Source organism: Talpa europaea (assembly GCF_964194135.1).
Source record: "Talpa europaea genome assembly, chromosome: 9".
NCBI lineage: Eukaryota > Metazoa > Chordata > Mammalia > Eulipotyphla > Talpidae > Talpa > Talpa europaea.
In genome coordinates this window covers 72657099-72679417 of record NC_140076.1, presented here as the reverse complement: position 1 = coordinate 72679417, position 22319 = coordinate 72657099, and the positions used below count along the sequence as shown (strand labels likewise).

General features: G+C 39.4%; 1 protein-coding gene across 3 annotated transcripts; it reads right to left on the bottom strand.

Moving 5' to 3' along the window:
• Positions 1–700: 700 nt before the first annotated feature.
• CANX (calnexin) lies at positions 701–16545 on the bottom strand (the record flags this gene model as incomplete). 3 transcript variants are annotated; one of them, XM_084243760.1, is made up of 14 exons in its annotated part: positions 701–852; positions 3241–3320; positions 3470–3593; positions 4420–4539; positions 5174–5389; positions 7335–7491; positions 8077–8190; positions 11866–12055; positions 13254–13446; positions 13918–13999; positions 14761–14902; positions 15331–15389; positions 16020–16093; positions 16372–16545. In XM_084243760.1, the coding sequence occupies 14 exons, from the start codon at positions 16543–16545 to the stop codon at positions 799–801; spliced, it is 1779 nt and encodes a 592-aa protein (XP_084099886.1). In that variant the 3' UTR covers positions 701–798. The 3 variants fall into 3 exon arrangements, with proteins under 3 accessions (XP_084099886.1, XP_084099888.1, XP_084099887.1); XM_084243762.1 differs by having other exon boundaries at positions 3241–3317; XM_084243761.1 differs by having other exon boundaries at positions 3470–3587.
• Between the last annotated feature and the right edge of the window lie 5774 nt (positions 16546–22319).

Genomic DNA, 22319 nt, shown 5'->3' with positions numbered 1-22319 from the left:
CAGGAGCCTATACCCTCCTGGTGTGTGAAATATGAAAGCCCCGTGACACATGATGCTACTTCCTCCACTAACTGCACAGCATCTGGGAACTGAGCTGTTCTGAGGACAATGGAAAATACATACTTCATGGTCTAATCAAGATCAAGTTTAAAGGTTTTTTGTTTTTTTTTTATGTCTGTTTTTCATACAATTTAAACAGAACCTTTATATGAATTTGGATTTCCATCCAATCCCTCTCCTCTGTTTCCTTACAAGGAACTGAGTAATGGAAGCAAGCAAAACAAGATTTTAACCACAAATGACTGCACTTTCAACATGATCATCAATTTTAAGGGACAGAGACACTTGAAAGTTCTGCAATACCAAACTTAAAAAACAGAATTGGTTATAAAAACTGCAATTCACCCCCCTAGCATTTCTAAAGGTTGGTGTTATTCCTGCATGGACAGACTAATATATTAAATTAAGCCAAGATTTTAAAGATTGGCAAAGTTCTATCTATTTTTAAAAAACAAAGATGTTTAGAAACAAAAAAATACAAGTTAGTTGCTTCATGTTTCACAACCATTATGTTAAATACTTTCTTTCTACAGAAACAGGGTCCTTATGTCACAAGTGCAATTATTTACTGCTAGATGTTTAAAATTACACGGGCTAGTGTTCAACTGGAACCTGTTGATGGTGACGTCTGGAGGTTTTCTGAGTTTCAACCTAAGGTGTGCCAGGTCCTCTCCTGGGACCATACTTGAAGGGGAAAGGGAGGGAGAGGAAATCACAGATCAAGTTCTTAAGATTGTTTTACTCTCTTCGTGGCTTTCTGTTTCTTGGTGATCTGTTCAAAATTTCATCCTCCTGTTGGTTAAAAAAAAGAAATTCAGTATAATTAGCGTATTTTAAAAATAACAAATGCACTAGTTTTCAAGACCAGTCAGGCTAAGCATAACCCATATAAAGAAAACACAAGAAAAGCCAAAATAGAAGAAAACGCACCAAAACAATGATCACCTCAGAGGTGGTGGTATTAGGTGTGTTCTAATTTAGTCTTTTTTGTTTTCTATAAACATGTACTTTTTCGGGCCTCCCTGGTGGTGCAAGGCATTAAGTCGCAACCTATGAAGCTATCTACAGCCACTGCAGCACAAATTCAATCCCCGGCCAGGGAGCTACCCACATGGCACAACAGGCCTCTCCTGACTCGCCTGCTACTCCCCACAGCAGTGTATTTCAGTGGATCTGCCTGTTCTGTTCCCCACTCTGTCTGTGATGAATCCTCTCACCCCCCACCCCCACACCTCTGGCCTGTACCCCAGTTCTTGTATGCATAAAATAAATCTTAAAAAAAAAAAAAAATGTACTTTTTCTCATCCAGCCTAACCCATACACATTTTCTTTAAAAAGGCCAGATACCATGTTCTCATTTAATCCTAATTAATCTTCTGGCCTGTGGGCACAGTAGCCCCATTTTGAGGCTGAGGAAGTTAGGATTCATGGGGAGTAAAGACTTTCCAATGAGGGTTCCACAGAATACTCCACACTGTGCAAACTCAGGGCTCTTCCTACTGCAAACAGCAACTTGTAAAAGGCAGTTTGGGGAAATATAAAAAAGGTGAAATTGGTCCCTACCTGAAAGATCAACTCTGCATTTTAGTTGAAACAGATTATATACAAGGAAAACACAAGTGAGGACATCAATAGAATTGTGGTGGAAGAAAATGGAAAGTTTCCCAGAAAGGAACAACTCTTGGGTGGAAAGGGGACCTTGGTAAGGAAAAGTACTTTCTTTCCCTCAGACTTTAAAGCCAATCCAGGGCCTCCCTGGTGGCGCAGGGGTTAAGTCGCAGTATTATCAAGCTATCCACAGCCACTACAGCACTAACCCACACAGCGCAGCAGACCTCTTCTGTCTTGCCCGCTGCTCCCCTCAGTGGTATATTTCAGTCAATCTGCCTGTTCTGCTCCTAACTCTATCTCTGGTGAATCCTCTCACCTTCCCCCCACCCCCTACACCTCTGGCCTGCACTCCAGCTCTTGTATGCATAAATAAATAAAGTAAATCTTAAAAAAAAACACACAAAAAACAACCAATCCAACCAGAAAAGCCAGATCGAGAAGCCCAACAAGTTCTCACATCCTCCTCCTGCTCAGAGACACCACATCTTGCCTGGATTATTACACCAGCCTTCTAATTAATTTCCTTGATTCTCCTTAGTCTATAGAAAACACAGCATACAGCATCATCAGATCCTGTTCCTGTGACCCCAAAGCTTGCCTATTTGACAAGAATTGGTGCTAGACACTAACAGCATTATTTTTCTCTTTGACGGGTTAGCTATAAAGCCAATCATAGCCAGTATCGCCTCTAGATTAGAGTAGTGCAGAATACAGATTAAGAGAGAAGCCAAGCCCATACAATTGCCTAGGCGGCCCCACACATCAGGAGCCTTCCCCACTCTCTTTTTTCTCTGACTCTCCTCTGCTGATCATACTGGCCTTCCAGACGACCACTATACATACACCTTTGTACCAGCTGCTCTTCTTTGCCAGGAATGTTCTTCCTATGGTCATTTCCATGGCAAAATCCTTAATTTTTCAAGTCTTTGCTCAAATGTCAACTCTTCAACAAAGCCAATTATCTTTAACTCTGCAACCAACACCACCTTCAATACTTCCAATCTTCTCCAGCCCTGTATTTTTCAGAGTATTGCTTTGTAACATACCATTTTCATTTACTTTCTTCTAATGTCTATGCTTATTATCTGAACGTCCCACTAGAATTTACACACAATTCAGTCCCCAAAAGCAAGCAATACTTGGCAAATAGGTGGGCACTGCACAAACATTTGTTAAATGAATGATAAACTGTGAGTAACATGGACAAAAATTTTAGAATGCAGTGTTTTGTTCAAGAAATGCTTTTGGAGGAGACAATAAGAAGGAAGAGACAGAACTGTTAAATAATAGTCTGAAGTTGCCATTTTATTAGTGTTTCCTGATAAAATGCATTTTATTAGTGTTTCCTGCAACCTTCAACTTATTCCAGAAAGCCATTTCACCACAGAAAAATAGATGTCAGGTTCTGATGTAATTCAAAAGTATCAAATAAACTATATTACTAAGAATTCCACTTTTACAAAATTGGCTTTGATTTTTTACTGTCATAGCCATTGAACAGTACCCCATGAAAATACTCCCTGCCACTTAATATACTTTCAACCTAGATGTACTCCCCCCTTCTCTTACCTCTGCTTTAGGTTTTCTATCTTCTTCCTCTTGGCTGACAGTGCCACCATCTTCTTCAGCATCACTTTTTTGCTTCTCTTCTAAGAAGAAAATTTAATTTTTTACATTTTGTTGTTTTTGGTAATTAGACAATTAGAACAAACCTCTAAAGCCCATTTTTATAGTATAGTGCTTATAAGGGTTTGACATCATCTCGGTCTTGGCAAGTATACTAACACCTGCTTCTTACCAAGTTTCTCTTCAGCATCCTCCTCCTCGTCTCCCTTGTCCTTTTCCTCTTCCTTCTCTTCTTCCTCCTTTACATCTGGTTGTGGAGCATCAGTCTTCTTGTATTCCACAGGACTGGACTGTTTCTGAAATAGTCCCCAAACACAATTTCGTTTACATTTTTATGTACTACATTATCATATAATTAGCGATTGCCACTGAGCAAAGCTCTGTAGCAGGGTATATACTGAAAAGACACACAGACATGAGTGAGATGTAATTCCTTTTCTGAGAGCTTTCTCTTTGGTGAGTATGGGTCAAGGGTAGAATGATCACTAAGAAGAAAGGCAGGAATGTGTAGGTCTAAACAGTCAAAGTAACTGAGCACAGACAGACAGAATAGTGGTGATGGTTAGGGCTGGGAAAAGAGATGGAGATCAGGTTACAAGCTACCTTGAATGCAAAGTGAACCATAATCCTCCTTCAGAAGCTAAGCCCTTAAACAAAATAGTCTCTTTTTTAAAACTGCAAGCAACAAGGGCTAACCAAAAACTTAATTTAACCAAAAATTAAATATTTCACCCCCACATGTTTTTTTTTTTTTTAGGGGGGAAGGATAGGGAAGTTAGGGAGAAACAGATGAGAAATCAAAGATCAAATTATAAAGTATGAGAATAAAAACAGCTATGCCAGGAGGAAAAACTAGTTTGCATCCAGATGGTTGCTTTCATAGCTAAGTTTTTTCCCTTCGGAAAGCTGCTGTTGGATATTAAGGATAGTAATATAGTGGGCTTAGAAACTGAGGAGTTACAAATCCTACTCCCACATGGGCACAGTAAATGACCACAATGAATAAGGATTCAGAAGTCCATACCAAATGTAGCCTAGTCATTGCCAGAAAACCTTAACATGTAAGAGTTCTTCCTAAAAGTGAACATCCTACTCTACCCCCTTCCCCCAAAAAATCCATACCTTTCCAGAACAGCAAAAGAGGATAACGAGAAATACAGGTAGAGCTACAGTCAAAATGTAGACTACCCACAGCCAGGGGCGCTCCTCAGCTGCCTCGATCATCTGCCCCACTACACCAGGCTGAAAAGCAAGATAAAACCAATTTCAAATTCTGACTTTAGACACCAAATATAGGCTGCACTGTTCCAACTGTTTGATTACTATATACTCTGGATCCTTTTTCCAAAGACTCATCAAGCTAAGATGTTCATACAATGTAAGAAGGAAGTAAAAAAACTTCAGTTTTCCTGCTCTCTTTTCTTAAAAGTGATTTCCCCCTTCATAAGTGTGAAAGCTACTAAAGCATATGCATAAGATTCCCTTAACCTCAATGATTACTGCAGGAACCAAATATCTCAGGAACCGGTGAACTCAAGAATTTCTTGATTTCAGTGTCTCTGGATCTCCAATTCACAGCTCGGTCACATGATTGTTTGAAAATTCCATATAATGGTTAAACCAAGAATCAATGTTTAAGAATGTGTTAAAAAAACTTTGTTCAGTTTTAACACAATTTTAAAAAGTGCTACATAAAACACAATTGAGGCTCTGAAAATGCTAATTACATTAAACTGATGAGATCATGTCAAAAACCCTAGTATTTTATCTTTAGCACAGTCTCAAATAAGGGAAAATTGTGACAAAGAGCTTTTCACTAAAGTTGAAATTACCTGCAATAACAATATAAACATGCAAGAAACAAGGAAGCACAAACCTCAGCAGCCCCATCAGCAGCTTTCTTTAGACCCCAACCATCATTGGCCCAGTCATCAACTACTCTTCGATCGCCACAAATGATAAAGTTGTCAAAAAAAATGTCTGAGGTCATGGACCACAGTTCCAAACCGATAGCACTAAAAGGAGTCATTCTGAAAGGTTCCAGATCTTCAAAGAAATCTGGATTTGGTATTTTCCGCGGTTTCCAGATTCCCTAGAGAAAAAGATTTTTTAAATTATTTGAAGTAACAGCACAAATTTATGGTGAAGCTACTATGAGATAAATTCTGCAAGACCCATGAAGAAAAGCACTGACTGTGAAAATTAACTAGGTTTAAAAGACCGCACTCTGTTTGGCACATTCCAACAGCCTCCACTTTTATCAACTGCTTGTGGGGGCAGGACGACTTCTTCAGTACAGATTTCAGAGGTGATTTAAAATGTATAAAATTGGCCCTCCCTGGTGGCGCAAGGGATCAAGTCTCAGCATTATGAAGCTATCGGCAACCACCGCGGCACAAGTTTGATCCCCATCAAGGGAACTAACCCATACGACACAGTAGACCTCTCCTGACTTGCCCGCTGCTCCCCTCATCAGTGTATTTCAGTCAATCCGCCTGTTCTACTCCCCACTCTGTTTCTGGTGAATCCTCTCACACAATCCCCTTTCCCCACAACTACACACCTCTGGCGTATACCCCAGCTCTTGTATGGATAAAGGAAAAAAAAAAAAAACCAAACTTTAAAACGTACATAATTTTCAACAAGTAATTTCACGTCTAGATAACTACCTAATGAAATAATTACTACCTGTAACCAGACATGTACAAGAATGATTACTGCAGCAAAGACACTAAAAGCGAAAATGCAATCTACCGAAACGATCATTCACAGAATTTAACTATTTTTTTTAAAAGGGCAATTTTAAATTTATCTTATTTACCCACACAGTCAAAACTATATTTAAAAACAGAAAAGTACACACATAGTGCATATACACAGACACAGACCTACACATTTTAAAGTGAGACAAAATAAGTTGAAATTATTGATTATAAATAATTTGACCAGGGCCTCCCTGGTGGTGCAGTGGTTGAGCGCTGGGTTGCAAAGCTGCCCGCAGCCTCTGCAGTGCTGGTTCGATCCCCGGCTACTCCCCGGCCACTGGAGGAGGATCCCACATGGCGCGCAGATCTCTCCTGCCGCCCGCTGCTCCTCTCAGCAGTGTACTTCGTCCGTCTGCCTGCTCTGCTCTCCACTCTGACTCTGGTGAATTCTCTTACCCTCCCGTGCTTCTGACTGTACCCAGTGCTTGTATAAATAAGTAAATAAATAAATCTTTAAAAAAATAATAATTTGACTAGGATAGAGTTAGAAGAGAGACCAAATATCTGAGTGGCTACATGTCCACATAAACTTTTTTTTTTTAAAGATTTATTTATTTATTTATTTATTTATACAAGCACTGGGTATAGTCAGAAGCGTGGGAGGGTGAGAGAATTCACCAGAGCCAAAGCGGGGAGCAGAGCAGGCAGAAGGACCGAAGCACACTGCTGAAGGGAGCAGCGGGCGGCAGGAGAGGTCTGCGCACCATGTGGGACCCTCCTCCGGTGGTTGGGGAGCAGCCGGGGATCGAACCGGCGCTGCAGACTGTGGTCAGCTTTGCAACCCAGTGCTTCACCACTGCGCCACCGGGGAGGCCCCGTCCACATAAACTTTAAGCTTGGTAACATCACTACCTTAATTCTAATCACCTCATTTGAGCCTCAGTCTTTTTACAGTTTAAGACAATGAGGTCAAGTAATGAGCTGACCTGTCGGGGAGAACTATCTCCCATCACACTCCTCTATCCACCCAATTACACAGATTGCTAGTTGGGATCCTGTGGCTGAAGCACACCACCAAACAATAGCAGAGTGCCTATATGACACAGGTCTTGCATTTTTCTTTTCTTTGTTTTTAAAGATAAGTTACAAAGCAATTATCAAAGCCTTTTCCACTTTCTAGGTTTATCTTTTCAACACTTAACAAATGAAACTTCCTCTCAATTTATGAAATTTACTGTTTTTAATTCAGCAGTTTGAATACAATGATCAACCTGACAGCTTCACTACAAGCAACAGATTAACAAAGTATTTCAATCACTGAAAGGCACAAACCTGGTAGTTAGGATTGTCGATCATGGGAGGCTTCCATTTGCCCTTATAACTGGGATTATCAATCATAGGTCGCTGCCACACACCACACCCTGGGGCTGAATCACACTTAGGGTTGGCAATCTGAGGAGCCTCCCATTCTCCATCCATATCTTCATCCCTGTGGAGATATGAACAAATTACCAATGAGCTCTATAATGCTAGACTATAAAGGCCAAACCAGGGTTCCCCTGAAATCATGCAAGAATGCTTTCAGTGTCATACTATAGAGCATCATTTTGTTTCTACATTTCCAGTAACCAGGGTTTTCAAGACAGATGCATTAAAAAAAGAGAGAAGGGGCCTCCCCTGGTGGCGCAGCGGTTGAGCACTGGGCTGCAAAGCTGCCTGCGGCCTCTGCAGCGCCAGTTCGATCCCTGGCCACTGGCGAGGGTCCCACATGGCGCGCAGACCTCTCCTGCCGCGCCCGCTGCTCCCCTCAGCAGTGTATTTCGTCAGTCTGCCTATTCTGTTCCCCACTCTGGCTCTGGTGAACTCTCTCACCCTCCCACGCTTCTGACTGTACCCAGTGCTTATATAAATAAATAAATAAATAAATCTTTAAAAAAAGAGAGAGAGAAAGAGAAGGATGAAAATATAATTAAATCTGTTGAGCTCCACACTGAAGTTTGGGCACTGTGCTTAATTATTAACTCTTATTTCAAAAAAAGAGCAGACAATTTTAAAAGTTGACTAAGGCTCTTACCAATCCTCTGGTTTCTCCGCATCTGGATCAGGTACATATTCAGGTTCATCATCTAACCAGCCCTCAGGCTTTGTGGCCTCTTCATCTGGAATCTTAGCAGGGGCATCTTCATCCCTTAAATACATAAGAAAAAATTAGTTGTGACAATACTCACCAGAGAATCACAAGGTGTTTCTCATTTCGTGAACCTACAACATAAAAAATATTTAGGACTTGCTTACTCTCAGAATTTAAAGTAATTTCTCATAAAAAAAAATTCCTAAATCAGGTATCTAATAAGGTCCTAGTTATCCAGCATACATAAAGAACTCTTATGACTCAATAATAAAAACACAAGCCCTGGGCCACCCTGGTGGCGCAAGGGGTTAAGATGCAACCTTTTATGAAGCTATCCACAGTCACTGAAGCATGAGTTCAATCCCTGGCCAGGGAGCTAGCCACATGGCATGGCAGACCTCTCCTAAATTAGCCCACTGCTTCCCTCAGCAGTGTATTTCAGTCAATCTGCCCCATTCTGTTCCCTATTTTGTCTTTGGTGAATCCTCTCACCCCTCACACCACTGGCCTGTACCCCAGTTCTTGTATGCATAAATAAAAATAAATTTAGGAAAAAAATAAAAAGACAAGCCCCATTTAAAAACTGGCAAAGAATCTGAAAGGACATTTCTCCAAAGATATACAAACATAAGCACAAGAAAAGATGACTGACATCATTAATCATCAGCAAAATGCAAATCAAAATCACAATAACATGACTTCACATCCACTAGGATGGCTAACAAAAATGACTGATAAAAAAAGTATTGGCAAGAATGGGGAGAAAATGAAACCCCAAAATATTGCTGTGGGAAAGTGGTGCAATCATTCTGGAAAAAAAAAAAAGTTTCTCAAAAAATTGAACAGTTACCATACTTATCACAGACCTGCAATTCCACTCTGCAATACATACCTAAGAGAAATGAAAATGCATATTCACCAAAAAACCCACATATGGATAGCAACAGCAGTAATATAATTATAGCCAAAAGGAGGAAACTATCCAAATATCAATCAACTAAGGAAGGGACAAATAAAATGAACAAGGGAATATTACTCATAAGAAGAAATAAAGTACAGGGCCTCCCCGGTGGCACAGCGGTTGAGCGCTGGGTTGCGAAGCTGCCCGCAGCCTCTGCTGCGCCGGTTCGATCCCCGGCTGCTCCCCGGCCAGCAGAGGAGGGTCCCACATGGCGCGCAGACCTTTCCTGCCGCCCGCTGCTCCCCTCAGCAGTGTACTTCGGTCCTTCTGCCTGTTCTGCTTCCCACTCTGGCTCTGGTGAATTCTCTCACCCTCCCGCGCTTCTGACTGTACCCAGTGCTTGTATAAATAAATAAATAAATAAAGCAAATAAATCTTAAAAAAAAAAAAAAGAAGAAGAAATAAAGTACAGATACATCCATCAACATGGATGGACCGTGACAAAAGTCACATTCAAAGGGTCAAATATACATTATTACATGTTCAGATAAAGACAGAAAGTAAACAAGTGGTTGCCAGGGGGCTGACAGAAGGGAGAAATAAGGAGTAACTGCTTAAAGGGTATGGATTTTTGGGGCTGTAAAATGCTCTAGAATTAAACAATGGTGATGATTTCAAAACAATAAATACACTAAACCACTGATTTATATACTTTAAAAGAGTGGATTTTTAGTATGTCAATTATACTTGAAACAGGTATTCCTAACTAAGAGATCGTTAAAAAGTACCTAATTTCTGGGACCTTCCTGGTGGTGCAGGGGTTAAGTTTCAGTGCTATCAAGCTATAGCCAGCCAATGAGGCATGAGTTTGATCCCTGGCCAGGGAGCTAACCCACATGGTGCAGCAGACCTCTCCTATCTTGCCCACTGCTCCCCTTGGCAGTGTATTTCAGTAGATCTACCTGTTCTGCTCCCCACTCTGTTTGATGGATCCTTTAGCCAGCCCCCACACCTCTAGCCTACACCCCAGTTCTTGGATGCATAAATAAAAATAAATCTTAAAAAAAGAAGTACCTAATTTCAAAGTTTTAAGGAGTCGCTGTAAAACAACTCAGTTGGTGCCCTTCAGTTGGTAAACAAAGACTTCTCTCCTTGGTCAGGATTTTGCTTGGTTTTGCATTATGCTAGTTTTAAATTAAGTGTGTGAGAGAACTCAAACTTGAATTGCATTCAATTGACCTTTTTACACTGCACATTCATACCTCTCCTACCCAAATAAAATAGCTAGTTAAAGAATACAATCTTGGGCCTCCCTGGTGGTGCAGCGGGTGGAGCGCAGCACTGTAAAGCTGTCTGCAGCCTCTGCAGTGCGGGTTTGATTCCCGGCCGGCCAGGGAGAAACCCACATGGCGCGGCAGACCTCTCCTGCCTCACCCACTGCTCCCCTCAGTAGTGTCTTCAGTCTGTCTGCCTGTTCTGCTCCCTACTCTGTCTCTGGTGAATTATCTCACCCTCCCGCGCCTCTGACTGTACCCCAGTTCTTGTATAAATAAATCTTTAAAAAAAAAAAAAGGAATACAATGTTGAACCAGGCTTAGTCCAAATCTAGAGTTTACCAAATACAGAAATAAATTGGCATTACACTAGTGCAGCCTAAAGTTCAGGTACACATACCTTAAAACTTTAACATAAGAAAAGCATCAACTAGAATTTAACTGCTAATCTAAGAAGGCACTTTTATTACAAAAGGAACAACAGTTTTATCATTTCTCTTTGTTCACTTTCTGACATTTCTGAAATTCACTGTACTTAAGCTACACACGGCCATAGACAAGAATACAACCAAATTTATTTTCATCACTCGCCAATTTGTATCCTACTTTTATAAAAGGTTATATAGCCTCAATTTCTGTCACATAGGTCAAGTTCACTCTTGCTCCTCTACTATTTTGCACACAATATTCTTCTTTAATCAGGAATACCATTTCCCGCCTTCATCACTTAGTTAATTATTGCCCTTTCAAGTCTCAATTTAATTTGCCATGCTGATCACCAGGTAACACCTTCTAATCAAATACTACTGTAGCATGCCAAATTCATTTATCTATCTCATAACTGAATTGGGAGCTCTATGTGGGCAGTTGGTATCCTTGTGGCTTTGTAATCCACTGCCCAACATGGAGCAGAGAGGTCCTAAATATTATTTAAATATGAAAAATGTTATTTTTCAGTAGGGTTGAAAATTTCAGGATTCCAGCTTTAAGTGAAAATTCATAATAGCTGGGCCTCCCTGGTGGCGCAAGGGGTTAAGCACTGCACTATGAAGCAATCCATAGCCTTTGCAGCATGAGTTCGATTCCCGGCTGGCCAGGGAGCAACCCACATGGCACAGCAGAGCTCTCCTGACTCGCCCGCTGCTCCCCTCAGTAGTGTACTTCAGTCAATCTGCCTGTTCTGTTCCCCGCTCTTGTCTCTGGTGAATCCTCTCACCCCCTACATCTCTGGCCTGTACCCCAGCTCTTGTATGCATAAATGTATCTTTTTTTTAATAAGAAAATTCATAAAAGCTTTGGAAAGAAGATCAGGCCAACAGGGTCTGCTGCAAATTCACTATCACCAACTGTACCGTTCTATGGCTTATAAAATAGCACAAGGCCATTGGATGATCATTATGGTTACCTTTCAGCTATACTCAGCTACAATATTCCCTACCTTTAGACCATATCATAGACTACTTAAATTATCATATCTCCACCAACATTCAGTTGTTCAAGTCACATGTAATATATGAAATGCTCCCTTGCACTCAAAGACTAGTCCCAAAGACTTACCAGTCATCTGGTTTCACAGCATCTGGATCTGGTATTTTTGGTCTCTCATCCCAATCCTCTGGCTTCTGGTCTTCAGGATCCTCAATTTCACGTGAAGGATTTACAGGAGGAGTCATGTCATTTAGCAGATTTCCACTGTTCACAACAGATTGGTCCACTAATATTTCAAAACTATTATCTGGATTTAAAACTGAAAAAACATTCAAATGCAATTAAGAAGATTAACCACTCATTCCCTAGGTCTCTTTGCCACAACACAAAAAGACCATGACTTCTAATAGAAGTTGTGGAGTATGGAGTATACACTCAGGTATTAGTAAGAACATGGTCTTGGGACCATAGGAAGCTAATTCTCATTATGTAATCTGTAAATCACAAATGTTAGTTCTTCAGGTTTTTAGAAACTAAGACAAAAAAACGAAAGGTACATAAACTTATACAATATTGATCTACCACATATGGTCATACACAGTCAACATGCAAATTACCAAAAATTTTCAAATTATACAAAATCTATTTGTTAAACCATGTCTACTTGTAGTTGTATTTCTGAAGTGTCATGAGAATGGAAACAGTTTTAAATCCATAATGGTTACCTCATGCATGACTTATAATAAAACCTGTTCCCACACCTTAAGTCTGACAGGCAACTGACTAGGTCCAGAGTATACCCAGAATACTGACAGGTAATAGAATACTAGTCTGTTGACCTCAGAGATGTTCAAGATCAGCAATGTTATAAATGATACGCAACACTTAAATACAAGTTATGTTTATTTATACACTCATGCATTTATTCACGTACGGCAAAATATCACAATGCTGACATTTCAGATTATTTTAAATGTCTCTTTATAGGTTCCCACCTTCTGAATTTCTATACTGTGTACTACTTTTACTATAAAGGAAAAAGTTATCACATTCTTTAGGAAAAGGGGGATGTCTTAATGACCTCAAACCAGCAGGACAAGTTTCACTGAAAAAACCCATTCCAATGTCTAAATTATTAAATGCAATTGTCCAGTTATTAGAGCATCCAAACCAAGTTCAATTAAAATTTGAAAAAACTATACATATATTTCTGTTGCATATCCTATTATTTAGCATTTTATCAAGATAATAAACAAAGGGAAGAAAGGAGAGAGATCACCAAAGAAGCTCTTCATAGGACATAAAACTTTTTTCTTAAATTGGTCTCACAAACCTCAGTTATCAATTCAACCTATCAAGAGAAGTTTTCAATGCTGAGAAATTTAGTTCCCCAGTAAGTTATTAAGCCAATGGAAACTCTATGCAGGTATAGGCCTTCTCCAGATGTGCAAACTTTAAACTGAATGAATGACAAACATACAGTGTCATAAAACCCCAAATTATGAAGTTTTGCTTACTTAAAGTATAAAGATGTGTTTTCTTATCTGTAAAATAGGTCTTCAGATCTGCATCTGGCCTCTTTGCATGTTTTTCCTCATATACACCTGTTTTGGGATTTTTGTGTCGGAAGATGAAGTGCAATTTATAGTCCTCTCCACATTTATCTGGACCAAACATAATTGTATAAGGAGTCTTGTCGTGGAACTGATCCTTCAGAAACAAAAATGGATTATTTTAAATTATTCCAGTCAAGTGTTCAAAAGCAATCTTTCAAAAATTTTTTAATTCCTCTTATAAAATTGCAAATAACTTAGTGTCACACATAAATAAGGAAAACCTCATTTATGAGGTTTGTGAGAGAGAATAACCAGTAGCTGCCAGGAAATTTTATGTGAAAATGTAAACAAAAAAAGAAGTTATGCATATATCTAGATAAGTTATTTCACAAAACAAAGTTTGCTAGAACTAAAGGTTTCACAGAACAGAAAGCAGACAAAATTGCTCTGAAATTCATATTTCAAATAAAAAGCACAGAACTATCAAGTAACTGTTCCTAACTGTCCAAAATATTCAATAACAGGGCAGGAGGACTATCTTCACAGGTCTTAAAAAAATTTCTTTCTCTTTCTCTTAGATTCTTAAAAGGTAAATGCAGGTGACCATAAATAAAGAAGCACCTACCAGGTTGAGTTCTGAGGTTTTGGAAAGCAGTTTCACATAGGCACCACCACATTCTATTCCATTCTGGAAATTAACCTCATACCTAATTTCAGAGGGAGAAACAAAAAACCATTTTGAAAGATCCAATTTCTTTATTTCCCCATTTCCCCTCCTTGGCCACATGCTTTATTACAACAGCTTGTCTACCTATTTATTTATTTATTGATGTTTAGAAAAAGATTTATTTATTTATTTATTCATACAAGCACTGGGTACAGTCAGAAGCGCGAGAGGGTGAGAGAATTCACCAGAGCCAGAGTGGGGAGCAGAGCAGGCAGAAGGACCGAAGAACACTGCTGAGGGGAGCAGCAGGCAGCAGGAGAGGTCTGCGCGCCATGTGGGACCCTCCTCCGGAGGCCGGGGAGCAGCCGGGGATCGAACCAGCGCTGCAGAGGCTGTGGGCAGCTTCGCAACCCAGCGCTCAACTGCTGTGCCACCGGAGAGGCCCTTGTCAATTTATTTTTACAAAAGATTTCATCTTCTGTTGCTTTTGAATGACCACCAACCCCACAAAAATACGTAAATAAAATAAACCTGCACACAGATTCCCAATAAATACTTTCTGTAGAACCCCCGCTCCCAAAATTTTACTTGCTATCAGGAGCTGTAAAGCCAGTTTGTTGCATAATAATTTATTGGACAGGAAAAAAGTATTAGAGTATACACTGTATCTTTATAACCAAAGATCCCTACTACAACACACAATTATTCTCATAATATTTTTACATAAAATAATAGATTTATATTATATCTTCTGAGTTCATCCTTCCTACAAAGCTTCCATGATGCCAACATTTCACTTACTGAACAATAAGAGGTTTGGTATCAAACAGGAAGGGCTTGTTCAATTTAGCAGAGATGGCATGATGCTTAGCCCGAGACAGCAACACAAGTCCTTTATCTCCTGGAAGCTTTGTTTCCTTCATTTCATCTACCTCCCATTTTCCTACAACAACAAAAAAAGTTCCACTCTTCAAGTACACTTTTGAAGATCTTTTAAATGATAACAAACAAAACTCCAAGTTGTATGAGTCCATTACACCTATAAATATTTCACATATTCCATTTACCTATGAGTTGGCTTACTAATATTATGTTTTTATAAAAACTCGTAGCATATTCCATTTACCAGTGCCTAGAAAAGACCTTCCATTTCCAACATAAAACACCTACGTGATAAATTATCTTTCAGTTTTATGGTATTAAAAAACTGTAAACAAATTTAACCTCGTACATTATAATAGAACATAGAAAAGAGCAAAATTTCCAAGGAAATATCTTAAAATGTATACCTCTTTTAAAACAGTCTTAAGAATGCCATGGAGACATCAAATCTCAATCTGTTATTATATCTAAATGAAATGGAATGCTCACCATCATATTTAGCAATTTCATCATCAGTGTCATCTTTCTTGGCTTTGGATAAAATCCACCTGTAATTAAGACAAACCCCCAAGTTAAGACCCACATGATACTTGGCCTATGAAAACAACGTAAATAATAAAAGCAGGATTTATCCTGCTCTTCTTAACCTACTTAGGCTCTCTACTTTCAACTTTTAAATCTGCCACAGAAGTAGTGATAATATACTATACTCAATCCCTCACATTTAAAAATTTAGGGGTTCTAATCAGACCTAAAAGGAACTTTACTGTGACTATTTCATTTTATAGATAAAGAGTCCAGAGAGATTAAGGGGCTTTCCTAAAAATCAGGAAAAAGATTCAATTTCAAGAAAATTTCAAAGTAAAACTTGAATACCTGTCTACTTTATAAACCTATAAGAAAAATACAAAGCCATGCAATAATTCCACTTTCTGTTTTTAAGATTCAAGAGGATAATTTTCTTTCCAAAGAACAAAATATAGGGTGGATGTGGCAAAGTTATGTAAGAGAGAAAAACATGTTCCAAAGTTACTGTTTCTCTAACCAGGCATGGATATTGGAAATATAAAATAATTATTTAGACATAAATAAGATGCTATCCCAAAAGGAACTCATTATTCTATCTTAAATACATGATGTTTGCTTCTAAGATTTTTTCCCCCCCAGGAAACACTTACCCTGATAGAGTTCCTCTATCAAAGGAATCGACAAAATATACTTCCCCTGTTGGAACTGGAGCTTTATAGGTAACCTGTGTTAAATATTAAAATGAATTAAAATTAAAGAAATTTTCAGCAACATTCCTTTCTTAGGATTTATTGTCTTGATTTGCTTCGAATTATAAAACTTTCATGGCTGACTCTCAAATTCAATACATATAAGTTATCTATGGAAAGAGACAGCAAAGGCTACCAGAGAGATACATAGTTAAGGTAACTTTGCTTTCCCTTTACAAAGGATCCAAATTTACCTTTATCCTTTAATTATGTCTAGAGTAAAAGGAAGAGATTCAAAGACTAAATTTCAAACCTTGGGAGATGGAGGAGTGCTGATATCTGGTTTCGGTTTTGAGTCTTCCACCTCTTCAATGACATCATCAAGGGCATCCTCAATATCAATAACATCGTCTTCATGTCCATCATGAGCCTGAATGATAGTCGTTCCAAGGACTAGTAATATACACAGCAACCATTTCCCTTCCATGATCTACATATAAGAGTAAAGCAAGTTAAATGTGTTGCCTCCTTGGGCCTCCCTGGTGGCGCAAGGGGTTATGTCTCAGCACTATGAAGCTATCTACAGCAGGAGTTCAATCCCCAACCAGGGAGCTAACCCACAAGGCTCAGCACACCTCTCCTGTCTCGCCCGCTGCTCCCCTCAGCAGTGTATTTCAGTCAATCCACCTGTTTTGTTTCCCACTCTAGTGAATCCACTCACCTCCCCCCACCTCTGGCCTGTATCCCAGGTTTTGTATGCATAAATAAATAAATCTTCAAAAAAATGCATTGCCTCCTCCTAAAAATTTCAATAGCCACTAATCCTTCACATTTAAAAATTCAGGAGTTCTAATCAGACCTAAAAGGAACTTTATTGTCACTATTTCATTTTACAGATAAGGAGTCCACAGAGATAAAGGAGCTTTCCAAAAATCAGGAATAAGATTCAATTTCAAGAAACTTTCAAAGTTAAACTTGAACACCTGTCTCCTTTATAAACATTGGCCACACAGATAAAAAGTATTCAAATATAATTTCAAACTAACCCCTTAAACTTGTAAAGAACTTTACAATGGACAAAAGCCCCTCTCATGTATTTATTATAGTACTGACCTATACATTGCAATAAAATAACAGAGGAGTTAACATTAAAAACTTAATAGATTATTGCTGTTGTTCAAAGATAAGTGTATATAAATTTCAAATTTGTATTTTAAGACTCAACAAAAATATTAAATGAAGGATCTCTCTTTTTTTTTAATATTCTTACTTTGTCAGTCACCTTTGTATTGCTATTATTCCCCTTAGGTGCAGCCTTCCCTCCAAAATTCCACAAGAACTACCACCCTGCTCCACTGTATCTCCCTCCCCCACTCCCATCACTCCAACTCCTCCCTCACTGCATATTCCAGATTGATGGTGGGTCACCGCGCTTTGAAGGACCTGCTACTTTTATCTCTATTTCTGTAAGCACTTAAGTGACTTGTACATTATATTACACTGCCTGCTGGTAGTAGGTCTTTTTTCCAAGGACCAAAGAGTTAAAGACAAAAAAACTGAGTCTCATGGATTCAAAATGATTTCGTGGCAGGTAGTATAGTCATTCTGCATAAGGAGTTCTCAGAAGGACAAGGGTGATGGCTGCACAAGGAGAAAGTTCTTAAAAGTCCCTGAAGTGTACACTTAAATAAGAGTTATGATGGTAAATCTTACCTGGTTTTGCCATGGTAAAATAGAAAGGATAGAAAACTGAGCTTTGTTATTTTGGTCTCATTGTTTACAATGATTATCTTTCTCAGGCAAAATCCAAAAACTTTTTAGAGGAAAAAAGTGAGGGGTTCTTTCATAAACTTAGATGGCCCCAATTCACAGCCATTGTTGCCATTTTGAACAATTTAAGTTTCAAAAATAAATGTAAATCAACTTATTCTAATGCTGTATTTAGCTCAAATTCCTTATAACTCTAGAACCACACTTATATATCATTTGGTACTATTTCTTTTATTTATATTTCTTAGGACTGTGCTCACAAAATGAAAGAAGGTAAAGGTCACTGGATTCCTAAATGCACCTTAGACAGTGAGAAAATAAAAGTCCTCTTTCCTTTCACGTTTGGGCAGAAAGGTTGCCGCTAAGAATGGCGGCCAGAGTTATCAGAAAACACACCAACATTCACAAACCTATCTAGGAGTGGGCTTCAGGTAGCACACTCCATAGCCCCTAAAAGACATCTGTATATTTACAATGAAGGAAATGTGTGCACTCCAGGTGTGCGCACCAACACCACATGTGCACCAACACCAGGCTCAACAAAGCCATCTGAGCCAAAGGAATAAGGAATGTCCATACGGTATCCACCTGTGGTTGTCCAGGAAACATGAGGATGAAGATTTACCAAATAAGCCTTATACATTGGTTACCTACATACTTGTGATAACTTTCAAAAACCTACAGTTAATATGGGTGAGAATTAACCACTGAATATCAAAATAAAGTTACAAAACTGCCCAAAAAATAATGCTAAATAAAATCACACTCTTTCCTAGGACTGAAACTAGTTTTTAGAAGAAACTCAATGTCAACTTTCTAATAGGGTTTCTCATATACATAATACCAGTAATCTTTCAGTTATTCATGGTAAAGGTTTCTATTTTCTTTTGTGGAAAAATGTAGAGTAGCACAGCAATACTGCTTTGTTTGACAATTTCAAAAAGAGTCTTTAAAACTAAACAGACTGATGCAACACTTTTATTTAAATCAACTCTATACAACTCCCAAGTTCTCTCACAGGAACAATGCTATAAATGGTAGCTGGAATTCCTAGGGATAAACTACAAAATCAAAATTAATCTAAAACAAGATACGGTTACAACTATAAATTTTAAAAAGAATTAACAAAATAAGACTAGTAGTAATAAAGCACAAAACTAATAGATTAATTAGGACTAAGTGTTGGTGTTAGAATTACAACACTTGCTCAAGGAAAAGATAATCAGGGAGATCGTTCCACTGGGTTAGCTACTTACCTACTGATTTTTTTCCTCAATTTTTAATTTGGTGATATATTGTTGTTATGAAGTGAATTGTGCTCCCCCTAATGTTGAAGTCCTAACTCAAAATGTGACCATATTTGGACACAGGGCCTTCAAGGAAGTAATGAAGATAAAATGGAAGTCATAAGGATGTGTTTTTAATTAACAGGACTGGCGTCTAAGAGATAGGTATCAGGTGTGAGAGTGCAACAGATTAAAGTCCATGTGGGGACACAACCAGAAAATGGGTCCTCTGCAAGTCAAGGACAGATCTCACCAGAAACCAACTGCCAATACCTTGCTCTTGGACTTCCAGCCTCCAGATGCCAAATTACAACAATATATTTTTGTTGTTTCAGCTACCCAATCTGTGGTATTGTTATGGTAGCCTGAACTAATAAAAATACCATCCCTTGGGCCTCCCCTGGTGGAGCAGCGGTTGAGCGCTGGGCTGCAGTGCCGGTTTGTTCCCCGGCCGCTGGCGAGGGTCCCACAAAAAAACAAAACAAAACAAAACAAAAAAACAACCATCCCTTGGGTATTTAAGGATCATTATGGGTAGCAGTGCTTCTCAAACTTGAATGTGCAGTAGTATTGTTAGGGGGAAAAGGATGTCCTAAAGCTAATTCCATATAGGCTTTGTGGACTCCACCCCCACCCCAGACCAAAGCCAAAGACACTGGGAACCCCAAATCCCATCACCACCAAAGGGAAGGTGGCTGGGACCTGAGGGCGGGGTTAAGCAGCCAGTTTGGTATAAAGCCAGACACGTGGGCTTTGGAGGGGTCCCCCATTTTGGCTCTCCGCCAGCTCGCAGAGTGCTTTTTGGGTTTCCAGGTCGGCGGATCGGGTAGGACGCATTAAAGACTTTATTTCCCTATTTTCTCCCTGAGTTGTACATTTTCCTTATTTCCTTTTCCCTTGTAAATAAACCTTTTATTAACCTTTTGTGTGTGCCTGTAGTGGAGTATTAATAAGTCCCTTGTAAGCGTGCGGGTGAGGACCCACAGCCAGGCAACCCATTCAATATCGGGGCTGCCCTATAACAGTTATCACACAGGGGGCTTTAAAATAGATTATCTCACTGAGGTCTGGGCTGGACCTCATGTCAGAATTCACCTTTCCAGTCAGTTCCAGGGAATGCTGAGGCTACTGGCTCAGAAGTCACACTTTGAGAACCACTGGTTGGCGCTAATGAGTAACACATTTGTGCTTTGTTTTCCAGTTTGTAAAGCACTTTCACATACATTGTTTCATGTAAACTTCCAGTGAGGTATTACTCTGATTTTATTTTACACATTAGGAAATAAAACAGTGAGATTAAAATGATCTACTCATTATCAAAACTAATAAGTGAAATTCAAAGGCTCCAAAGTCTTCCTATTTCTATTATCCTAGACAAAATGTTACTGTGTGGTTGGATACTGAGGAAGTGTGACAGAGACAGGAAGACTGGTCAGGAAGAGCACTGAAAGGAGAGACCTGCAAAGGGGATTCAGCTAGGTTTGGTGAGACAGGCTGCCACTACAGAACATCTAGCCCAGGTTGGTGGATGATGGCAACTGAGGGCAAAAGAGCACTCACGTGGGAGAGGGAGAATGGCCCCATTGAAAGGAAAACAGTTTTCTGGTATCCAAAAGGCCCAGGGCCCTCTCAAGAACGACCAGCAAACTCAGGAAATGCACATCTCTCCCACCACCATTTCTCAGACACCCTAAGCTGCAGAACCTGTTTTTTCAGGTAAGAGAAGGCACTCTAGCACTCATTTGTTACTGTTATATTACGCAGAAAGTTAAGGATGTGAGGAACCAATATTGCCAAAACACAACAAACTATTCTCACAGCTGTGCACTTATGAGGCTCAGCCACTGCTAGCTTCATACAAATTGTTTTAACAACTGTAACTTGCCAATATGCCCAAGAAAATGCGGTTGTCAATAAGCCTATATTCTATAGTTTCAAGAACCACTCACTATTAAACCAGATTAAATGTTCCAAGTCCTTCAGAGACTTACAAGTCAAGAAAAAAAAAATTTTTTTTATAGAGGCATGTTTTTCATTTATTTATTTATTTTGTTTTTGTTTAGTTTGTTTTTTGTTTATACATGCACTGGGTACAGTCAGAAGCGCGAGAGGGTGAGAGAATTCACCAGAGCCAGAGCAGGGAGCAGAGCAGGCAGAAGGACCGAAGTACACTGCTGAGGGGAGCAGCGGGCGGCAGGAGAGGTCTGCGCGCCATGTGGGACCTTCCTCCGGTGGCCAGGGAGCAGCTGGGGATCGAACCGGCGCCGCAGAGGCCGCGGGCAGTTTCACAACCCAGCGCTCAATCGCTGCGCCACCGGGGAGGCCCAGTCAAGAAAATTTAAGGTGATCTCAATTTTGCTTCATTAATGGAAATCCACATACCAAGAAACAAAACTCCCTCCTTCCCATTTCATTTCCCAAAGGTATCAACTGTTGATTGGGCATATAAAAAGGATATTGCATTATTATGCTTTCCAGAAGCACAAAAGGAAATTAGGTGATGATGGGTTTATGCATTTTTACACACAGTATCAAAGCAGGCAGTATAAAAGAAAAAAATTGTTATACTGGACTTTATTGAAACTAAAATCAACTCTGTGAAAGATGTAAGAGCAGCAGGACTATGCAGGTGCCTTCTCTTCCTAATAAACCTGTCCTTTTAAAATGTAAAAAAAGGGGGACCTCCCTGGTGGCACAAGGAGTTAAGACACAGCCTATGAAGCTATCCACAGCCACTGCAGCACGAGTTCAATCCCCTGCCAGGGAGGAGACCCACATGGCGCAGCAGACCTCTCCTGTCTCGCCCACTGCTCCCCTCAGCAGTGTATTTCAATCAATCTGCCTGTTCTGTTCCCCACTCTGTCTTTGGTGAATCCTCTTACCCCCCACACCTCTGGCCTGTACCCCAGTTCTTGTATGCATAAATAAATAAATCTTTTTTTAAAAAGTTTTTAAAAAATAAAATAAAAAATGTGGGGAAAAAAAGACTTAAGAAAATCAAAAGCCAAATGTAGGAAAAAGTACTTGCAAAACACATTATCTGTTAATGAAGTGGTACAAAAATATACAAAGAACTCAACAATAAAACAAACCACCTAATTTTAAAATGTGCAAAAAATCTGAACAGCTATCTCCCCTATGATATTCATATAGAAGATAAACATGAAAAGATGCTCAATATCACTTGCCATGAGGTAACTGCAAA